Source organism: Pteropus alecto, unplaced genomic scaffold (assembly GCF_000325575.1).
Source record: "Pteropus alecto unplaced genomic scaffold, ASM32557v1 scaffold131, whole genome shotgun sequence".
Taxonomy (NCBI): Eukaryota; Metazoa; Chordata; class Mammalia; order Chiroptera; family Pteropodidae; genus Pteropus; species Pteropus alecto.
Genome location: NW_006434709.1, coordinates 6,457,331 through 6,467,585, shown reverse-complemented (window position 1 = coordinate 6,467,585; position 10,255 = coordinate 6,457,331). Strand labels below are relative to the sequence as shown.

At 39.7% G+C, this 10,255-nt stretch overlaps 1 protein-coding gene across 1 annotated transcript; it reads left to right on the top strand.

The window, feature by feature from the left end:
- Positions 1-589: 589 nt before the first annotated feature.
- Positions 590-6,734, top strand: LGALSL (galectin like). The gene is made up of 4 exons (XM_025045167.1): positions 590-680; positions 825-913; positions 1,563-1,740; positions 3,625-6,734. Exons 2-4 carry the CDS (start codon positions 858-860, stop codon positions 3,766-3,768), a joined length of 378 nt encoding a protein of 125 aa, XP_024900935.1. The 5' UTR covers positions 590-680; positions 825-857; the 3' UTR covers positions 3,769-6,734.
- The last annotated feature ends 3,521 nt before the right edge of the window (positions 6,735-10,255 follow it).

Genomic DNA, 10,255 nt, shown 5'->3' with positions numbered 1-10,255 from the left:
GCCGCTGGCCTGGGGGTGGGGTGTTTGGGGCGGACAGCGGCGCGAGGTGACCGCCAGCCCCCTCCGTGCCTTGCAGCCTCTGGCCAGGTGTATGTATGCACGTTGCACGTGTGAGGGTGTGCGTGTGTGAGTGTGTCCCGGCGCGCGCCCCGCGCCCGCCTCCGACGTCCCGGGGATTCCCCCTTGGAAACGGGTCCGTGCCGGCGGTTCCCGAGAGAAGTTGAGCGCGGCCACTCCACTCCAGCCACGTCCCGAAGGACAGGCCTGGGCGACCCCGGGTCCAGAGGCGTTTGCGGTTGGAGAGGGGCCTGACTTACTCCGGCTCGGGGCTCTGGCTCCCCGGTGTTCCTTGACCTTGATTTTGATCTAGGTCTGACGAGTCTGGGGATCTTCAGAGGCTTAGCTACCGGGTGGAAAGAACGGGTTTTGTTCCGGGGGTTAATGCGGTTATTCAGTGGACTGTGAGACGGCAGCATCTGCAGACGATGCTTGTGTTCTGTGAGGGCTGCCGGATTTGTGTAGATTCTTCCCGGCTCCCTCCCTTACTCCCCACCCAACTCCCCAAACTAGAGCTTTTGGAAAGCCAATCTGTGTGCTTCTATTTTTAGAAACTAGATGATGGACATTTAAACAACTCCTTGGGCTCTCCAGTTCAAGCCGACGTGTACTTCCCACGACTGGTAACTTGATTTTGTTCTGTGCTCTGTGTCCCTGCCTGTACCCTTTTCCTTTCTAATTGCATTTTCTAATGGGTCAGGTCCTTAGGATCTGAGGGTTTGGCTATTCCCTGACAGGCGGTAAACTTCTCCTCTCATCCTTTGCAGGTAGTTCCATTTTGTGGGCACATTAAAGGTGGCATGAGACCAGGCAAGAAGGTGTTAGTAATGGGCATCGTTGATGTCAACCCGGAGAGGTAAGCCAGGGTCCTCCTCACCCAAAGACCTGTCAGGCAGTGAAAAGGCCCTGCCCACTCCTGTTTGTTCTCTCTCTGTGGCCAGTGTTGCTAGTTGGAAGTGCCAAGAAAGTACCATGTTCCCATGAAAAGAATGCGTATGAATCCCAGCCATCATTTCTCCAGACAGCTATTTATATCAGAGATTATAAATATAGGCCCACATCATTTTCTCTTTGACCCTTAGGGAGGCCAAAGGTTTTTGTTGTTTTTTTTTTTAATGGCTTTTAAATATGGTGCTTAGAGCGAGAACTGTCAATATGAAGGAGAATCAAACTTTGCAGGATATTATTTTCCCTGGTCAATTTCTGGGGCTGTTTTTTGAGGATTCGGAAATGAATTAAGACACAGATGTGTGGATGGCTTTGGGTATCTGAAATCCCTAATGTTAGTCATTTTCAACTCCACCAGAACCTCCTTTAGGTAACAAAATAACTGGTTTGATTGTAATATTACTTCTCCATAAATAAGCTAACCTGTTTAAAGAGTAATGAATGTCCCATTAAAAGCACACAAACCCCAAGAAGAAGGAGAAAATATGGGAGCCTGGGTCATCGTTAAATGCTGTTTTATATCCAACCCTGAATAAACGAGACAATTTCTTTATCAGCTTTGCTATCAGCTTGACCTGTGGTGACTCGGAAGATCCTCCTGCTGATGTGGCAATTGAACTCAGAGCTGTGTTCACAGATCGGCAGCTCCTCAGAAATTCTTGTGTATCTGGTCAAAAGGGTGAAGAACAGTCAGCAATCCCTTACTTTCCATTCATCCCAGACCAGCCATTCAGGGTGAGTACCTCGAGTGCTTCGGCTCCAACCCCTGGCAGGGTGATGTTGTTCTGCTCCTGTAGTGTGTGCCAAGAACGCTTTAAGCAGCCAGAATTTTTGTATGTCCAGGAAATTTGTCAGATGATGATGAAAAAAAAAAGAAGATCTATGTTTATGATATGAATTAATATTTGCTATGATAGCTCTTGGCTCTATTTAGTGGATTTATTTAGAAGATAAATCTGTATTGACATGTTCATATTGTTAAGAATAAGTACTTTGTAGTACTCAACACAGTACTAGGCTTATAATAGATACCTATCCCAAAATAACTGATTGATTAATAAATATGAATTTTCCTCCTTTTTTGCTCAAACTTTACATAGCAATAAATCTTATTAGGTATAACTTTTTAAAGAATATAGTAATTATCATTTCATTTTCTCTTGTCTCCTTTGCTAATGAGGCCTGGCCATATCCTTGTTTTCTCCTCTGGGTTAAGTCAACTGTGTGGCTGACAAATTCCTTCCCTTGGACCTGAATGAGTATAGATTTGCTCCCACTATCTATTGGGCAGGAAGCACAGCACAAACTTCCCATCTAATTAAGCAGCATTAGCAATACTTTTGTGAAGGCCAATGCCAAGAAATGCAAGTCAGTAATGTGTTAGGAAAGGATTTACTAAAATGTCAGACTTGCTGATAAAGTTGTCTGCATTATACCTTTTTAACAAAAATCACAATAGTGACAACTCATCCATGTTGCATGTACACTTAATAAAGCAGAGCTACCCTTTACCTGTTGCTCTTCGTCTAGAAATTTACAAGAGCCGTATGAAGTAATAATTATTTTTCTTCCCACTTTACAGTCTGGGGGAAAAGTAAGAATCCATGACTTTTCACATCAGTGATAGAATTGAGATTGTTGCCCTTCTAATCATAGTCTGGAGAAGGCACCCCTACCCAATTTCCCTACCCTCCTCCTCTAGGGTGGTAAGGATGGTAATGGCCCCTTAGGCTCCCTTCTACTAGGACTGTTGTGAATCTCAATGCATAGCTCATGAGTGTGAGTAACCAGAGCTTCTGACTGCCAAAAGGAGTATAATGCTCCCTAACAACAAAATTGAAATGAAGTTGGCCCTTCTTGGTGATAATAATTTTAGTAATTATATGAATTAAATGTGACTAATATCACATATGGAGTCTTCTCGCATGGTGAATACCAATGCTTTTAATAAATACATAGCATAGAACTAGTGATTAAACTCAATGGTGAATTACTTAAGAAAAAGAGGAAGAAAAAGCTTTTACCATATGGTATTTCTGTTTGGCGTAACAAAGCCTTGTTAATTACATATCCTTGGTCCAATGGTAATTACTGTGTAACCTTCTCTCTGCTTTAGTGTTTACCAGGTATGAGTGTCTAGACTATTATTATATGCTACTAATTGGTACCAGTTCTGCCTTGTGAGGGGCTCCTCTAAAGGTGAGATAGAATTGTGCAGGGATGACAATGGAAGCATTAAATGCCATATAAACAAATCTATGCTACTTTACATCACTTTCTAGGGTGCATGCATAAGCAATTTTAAATCTAAAGGATATTGAGTAGTATAGAGCGATGATTCACAAAGTGATTTCCTCATTCCAGCAACAGCAGCATCACTTTGGAACTTGGTGGGAATGCAGGTTCTTAGACTTCACCTTAGACCTACTAAGTTGAAAAATTTGGATATGAAGCCAAGCATCTGTGTTCTAACAAGGCTTCTGTATGATGCCAGTGCATTCCAACATGTGGGAGCCACTAAAGATGTCTCTTTTCTCTCTCTAAAATGAAGTATTGTTTGTTTTCCCCAGTAGGGTTCATTGAAATTGTGAACTAAGATTATTATTTTGTTTCTTCCAGGTGGAAATTCTCTGCGAGCACCCACGTTTCAGAGTGTTTGTGGATGGACACCAACTTTTTGATTTTTACCATCGCATTCAAACGTTATCTGCAATTGACACCATAAAGATAAACGGGGACCTCCAGATCACTAAGCTTGGCTGATGTTGTTTAAACCACCTCTATTTCAAGTAGGATCAGGTGCCACAACTATGGGTCTGGAAGAAGTGTCTTAGCAAGATCTGAAGACTTAAAAAGAAAACAAACAAAAGGCAAGCTTCACAGTCTCTTCTTTCTGTGCAGTTTAAACTCAAAATGACAACTTCAACCATGGTTTGCCCTTAGGAAGCTGTCGGAACAAAGACACCGAGCCATTATTCCTAGAACAAAGTAATACATTTATGCTGGATTTTATTCAGACTAAACCGAAATGCATTTGTGATGATTTGTGATTTGGTAGCAAGTTATTCATCTTTTCAAAGCAAGGTGATGTTTAGAAACAAAAGTGCTAAAGATTTAAAACAGCAACAACAAAGATTATACACTGAAATCAACTCATTTCTGCACTGAAGTAGAATTGCGTAGCACAACCAACATTTTAGTCAGGGTACTTATATAGAATATAGATTGTTCAAAGTTTGTTTGGTGGTTTTTGTTTTTGGGGGGGCGGTTGCACAGCATAATGTTAATTCAGATTTTAAAGCTTTCTCATATTTATTTATACTCAGTGTATGTATTAGAGAATGATTAATGTCTCAAAAACAGCAAGTTATGAACTTTTGAATGTACGAATATCTTATGAGGGGGAAAGTACATATTACAGCCATGAAACAGGCGAATTTCTACCTTAAAAAATTGAGTCATATCCAGACCCCTAAACTTCAAATCTCTTGATATAAATTGCTGTAAGTGCTTTTGGGAAGACTTTGCAACATTTCGATAAAACTGCTTTTCAAGTTATTGACAATTATGTAAAATTCTGTTTACATTGCTTTTTCTCCTTACTGTGAATTAGCACAGTATTGGCTTCCTTAGGACTGACTAGCTACTTTTTCTTAGATTTACATAATAGCTCATTAAATTGCTATTAAACTAATTGACAACATATAAGAGGTGATTGCATAGACAACTTTTAAATGACTATTATATAAACTTTTAAGAGTATAATATGAAATTAATTCTGGAATGTAATGTAAAGTAGAAGCAAATGTCCCCAAATAGCTACTTGCAGATAATTTATATCATCTTAAGCTATTCCATTCATTGTATCACTTTTATTATGTGACCCTCACCAGTATCCCTAAGCAATGCCTTTGCAACTTCAGAGTATAGGATGCTTCCTACTTTGTTGGTTCTGCTGAGATACTAGGATAAGACAGGATCCAGATTAGGAAATGATCCAATTAGTTTTTCTGAAAGGTTAACTCCCAGAACTCCAGGTCTTTGAGTGAATGCTTCTAATTAAGCTGTAGGAGTTTCCCTGCACTTGTGGAACTGATCAGACAGCAGAGTGTCTCTAGGAGGAGCCTGCACCAGTGTAAATGTCACTGAGAGGCAAGGGATAAGTGGAGCCCTGGGTGCTGGACTTCCCAAATTGCATTGGTCCTGGAGAGAAAGACCCTTGTCATTGCTTTGGTCAGGTAGTATAGGGTAGGGGGAAATGGGGTACTGGGTGGGGGTGTATTTATATATAATTTAGGTTTTATTTGTGTAGCATACCATGTCTTGTTATGACATGTCCTTGTCCTGCTTTGCTTTTGAGTTTTTTTACACAACATGCAGAGGCACTGAAGTGGCCACGTCATTTACACGTGTCGAGATTATAGACAGTGTTTCAGTACCAAAGTCTAAGAAGAGGCAAACTAAAATTGTGAATTTTTTATAGGTGATATATTTGGATTCTTCTCAACTTTGAAACTGTTTAGCACAGTTCCATTGTGTTATATAAGAAGATGCTTTATCCAACAAGACTGAGCATTGAAAAGCTTTATGGACCAGCTGACTTAATCAGCCATATTCAGTCAAGAGGGCTCTTCTGTGGCTCCAGGTATTTTCAAGCCTGTGATTAACTTCTCATGACTTGTAAAGCCACTAGATTTTGAGGAGTGTTTGTAGAGAGACTTAGAGGGCACCCAGAAACATATTTGTAGGGGTTTCGATTCTACTTATGGTGGAAGTCCCTCAGAGGAGGTTTCCTTTGAGAGGCCATCCATTCCAACCCACTGCATAATTCAGCAGAAACTAGAGGAGCTGGGAGTATAACTGATTGGAATTGACACTCCGTACTCTCTACCTATCAGCTAACTGGTTAGCAGCCAAGACTTTAGGTAGCTTAGTGTTAACTCTTCATTTCTCTGTGAGGTCAGTGGAAACCTCTTGGTTAAGCCTATTGGAATTAATCTAAATAATGTGATGGTTTGATTTAGATATCGCTAAATTAGCGGGGCCGAATCTAACTGTACTATTTGTTAGCTACAAACCGGAAACAATGTTCACATCCTCTCAGGCATGAGGTCTAAGGTGGGAATTCAGGATCTAAAGTGCAATTTAAAGCTTCACAGGAAAGCGTTTGGGTATGTAAGGAGTTATTTCTGACCAGAGCCCTCATTTTGCAATATGACCAAAACCAAGGAGTATAACTAACAATCAGGCTCTGGGGGAATAAAAGGCAGGCTTTAGACAATCTGTCCATTTCTGCATCAAAATTGGAATGAGTGTGTATATCTACTTAAAAGTTAATAGAAGTGACTTCTTCCTGGGCTATCCCAGAATTGTCTTAAAATCATTATTTTTTTAAATTTGAAACTCCATTTCAGATATTGCCAACCTCAGCTCAAAACCCCCTAACAGATCACTCTTAGAATTGATGGTGATTTGTTAAAATGGCAAATCCTTTCATTTGTATTAAAAAGAAAATATCCAGAAAGAGGGAGGAAGCCCTGTTGCCTTGAGAGAAACAGCCTTGGCATTTTCTGGCATTCATGTAGAAATAATGTTCCTCTGATGAGATATTTTCAAAGAAACACTTTCTTATTTACTGTGTGGTGTAAAATGTGCTAAATGTGTTCTTACATTATTATGTCACTGCTGAAAGTTATTTGCACTATAATAAAGGAATTTTCTACAAAATGGTTTCCAGTTGCTAACACGCTGAATTTGGCACCAGGTATGATGACACAGCACAGACCATAAGGTGTAGCAATGTTTCCATACTTTCACACTCATACTCCAAGACCGTGTGTTCCTTTGCGTCCCACATTGATAAATTGATCAAGGGAAGGAAATTGTCTCAGGGCTCTCAGAGACCTAATGAGTTTGTTGAGTATACAATGGGTTCTTTTTAAATATAATCTACATACAGTAAATTCACTAGCTTTGGGGAGTACAGTTCTCTGATTTTTAACACTTGCATAGATAGGTTCTTGTAACTACCAACTCAATCAGGATACGGAATTGTTTCATCAACCCCTAACATTCTCTTGTAGTTAAACTTGTTCCCTACTCCTAACCCTAATCAGGCAGTCACGGATCCATTCTCCTTCCCTATAGTTTTGCCTTTTTCTGGGTGTCATATAAAGAGGATCCTGCAGTGAAGTTGCCTCTTTTGAGGCTGCCTTTTTCCATTTGCATGATGCATTTGAGATTCCTGTGTGTATCAGTAATTTTCCTTCGTATTACTAAGTAGTATTCTGTTGTGTAGATCTACCAGTTTCTTTATCCTTTCACCTATTAAGGATGCCTCTTAAATCATAAATGCAGTCTTAGCACAATGTATATACACAAGCAGGATTACATTTCTCTCGCCTTCTCTTTCCTGTGGTTTTAATGATTAGAAAGGAAATGTGATCCCCTGGCTGTTCTGCCTACAAGTAAAACTATGTCTTTTAGAAGTTCGCATAGCTTTAGTTATGGTGGTGAGCAGAGAGGTATTTTTACTCACATGCTGGATTTAGGGTCCTACTTAATACCTTAATTTGTTTTATTAATCCCTTTGTTGGGCCTCTATGTCACAGCCTTGGCAGTTAAGTATAGGCAGGGAGAAGCCGTTAAGGTGGGGACAATGTGCTGAAGCTGGTAGGCAGAGATAGGAGAGCTTCCCCTGCCCCCCAGCCTAGCTAAGAAGGTCTCTTGGGGGATAGGACATTTGTGGGGGGTGCAGAAAATAATTTTTCCTTCCATCTTCTAAATTCTTCTAGCTGGGCTAATAATCAAATTCACATGAGACAGATTAACAGGAGAACATGTCCAAAATTTACTATGAATGTACATGCAGGGGGTTGCTGTTAGAATATGAGACCCGAAGATGCATTGGGTGATTGAGGAATATATGCTCTTTGAACAAAGGAGAGGGAGGTGGGTCTGGGATTTCAAATGGAAAGCAGGTAATTTACAGGTAGACAAGAAAGAGCAAACATGTAAACAAATTCTTTCTGGGCCACCCAGAAACAATAGGACACAGAAGGAAGTTCAACCAACAGACTTTGCTAGATTTCTCCCTGTATGCTGCATTTAGTTTATATTGAGATGCTAAGGTGCTTTTCCTTTAAACAGATTTTTCCATCTGAATTCTTTTAGGCAGGTAAGGGGGAAGGTCAAGGTTCTTTATGAGTCTTTTGTTTCTTAATAACCAGCTTAAAATAAGTATCCCAAAAGTCATATTTTGGGATGGCAAAACTTTGGTCCCTTTCAACATTTACCTGTTTTATGGCAGCATTTTAGATAAGATAGTGTGGAAGATATTCATAATTGGAGCCTCCAAGTGCCTCAGTCACTTAGGGCATTCTCTCAACAGGTATTTACTGAACTGTATCAATTGCTATTCCAGGCATCCGAATACATCAATGAGTAAAACAGACAAAGGTCTCTGGTTTAAACTTTAGCGTGCTTAAGAATCACCCAGAAAGCCTCCTTATAGAGCAGAAGTCCAGCCTCACCCCCGGAAGATTCTGTTTTATTAGGTCTGGAGCAGGTCTCAGGAATTTATATTTTTTAAGAAACTTCCTGGATGGTGTGGGTGGTCCTGGATCCCAAATTAAGCAGCTCTGCCTTCAGGAATTCCATGAACATTCACTGAATCAAGCTGTTGAATCGTGTGGGGCTGTGAATTCTGATCTGTGGCTATCTTTCTGTGAAAACTTTATTTCAACCCTGGGGTGTCCTGCTCTGCCAAAAAAAAAAAAATCATGTGGATGCTCCGAGAAAGATGGAGTTTCTGGGAGAAGCCTGCTTTCCTTCTTGATGAACATTTCAGTTAGTTACTCATTTGCTTCTGGTGGTACATGACACTTGTGACACTGTGTTTGGAGACTCAGAGGTGACAACATGTATAGGAGTAAAACATTTCTTACAGCTGATAAGGCTAGAGTTAAAATAATCATGATACTGTAATAGAGTGAAATACTGCATCTCTCTGACTCCATCTTGTTCAAGTCTGCGGGTTTCCATGGCCTTCAGCTAACAGCTCCTGCTTTAGACAAGCTGTTCATTAGAGGAATTCTGCTTGGGCCTTGAGTTTTTAAACAAACAGCCCCTCCCATTTTCCCTTCCCTTGGCATAAAAGACGCCGGAACTCTGCACTTTATAAGATGACTTTGAGATACTACTAGGGCCCCCCTCTCCTCAGATTAGCACCTTCTTGATCAATAAATCTTTCCTTACTCCGAACCCTGATGTTTTGAGTTTTGGCCTTTCGAAGCATTGAGCACGTGGACTTTAGACTGGTAACAATTCCAATTTCTATAATAATCCTCACAATTTTGTAAAGAAACAGAAATAAAAGTGCTAATCCTGAGACTGTCTAATCCATCAGAATATCGTTGAATTCATTTTAAATTCCAGCCAAAATTAGCGGTGTATTAGGCAATATTTAGAATGGTGTTTTTAAAAGCCTTATGAGTTTTTTTTACTCTAAATTATGATAGCTGTTCCAGTATTAGAAAGCATGAGTTTCTAATTTTTAATAAAAATGCGATAAAATTACTTTTGATGTTATTTTTAAAAGTGAACAAGTAAAATATGCACAAAATGATAAACTATCAAAAACTTTTTTAATGAGAATCTTCATAGAGTATTGTGGTCTCTTACTCTAAGATTCTAATTAACCATTTATCCCGCATTTTTAAATCCTCAAATAAAAAACTCAGACACACTGGAGCATAAGGCCACAGTCTCTCTGAGAAGGTTGGAAATAGACCTGCTCTCATAAGCCTCTGTTAAAGTCAAATATTGGGGTTACCTCACAGTTTGCTTTTTTTTAAGGCAACTAACATTCTCTTTGCTTCTGTAAATGTAAATTCCTGACTTGAGGGTCCCCTTGCAATCCTTTGCAACTTCAAAATTAAGTAAATGATTTTTAAAATTCAGCTTGCTAAGTTGAAAGAACAAATATTGGCTTTTTAAAATATAGATTGTGCTCTTAAAGCATGTCTATATAGTTAGTTCATGCCCACAGTTCTTGTCTCCTATGAGAGAATTTCTTTCAACTGAAGCTAGACATGATGGAGCACTTTTATATGAAGGCACAATATTAGAAACTGTGGATTATAAAAAGAGGTAAAAGACATATGCCAGCTGCCCTTGAAGAATTATGACCTAACTGGAAAGACAGGTCATATACATATAAAATATACATAAAGATGAATGTCAATAAGTA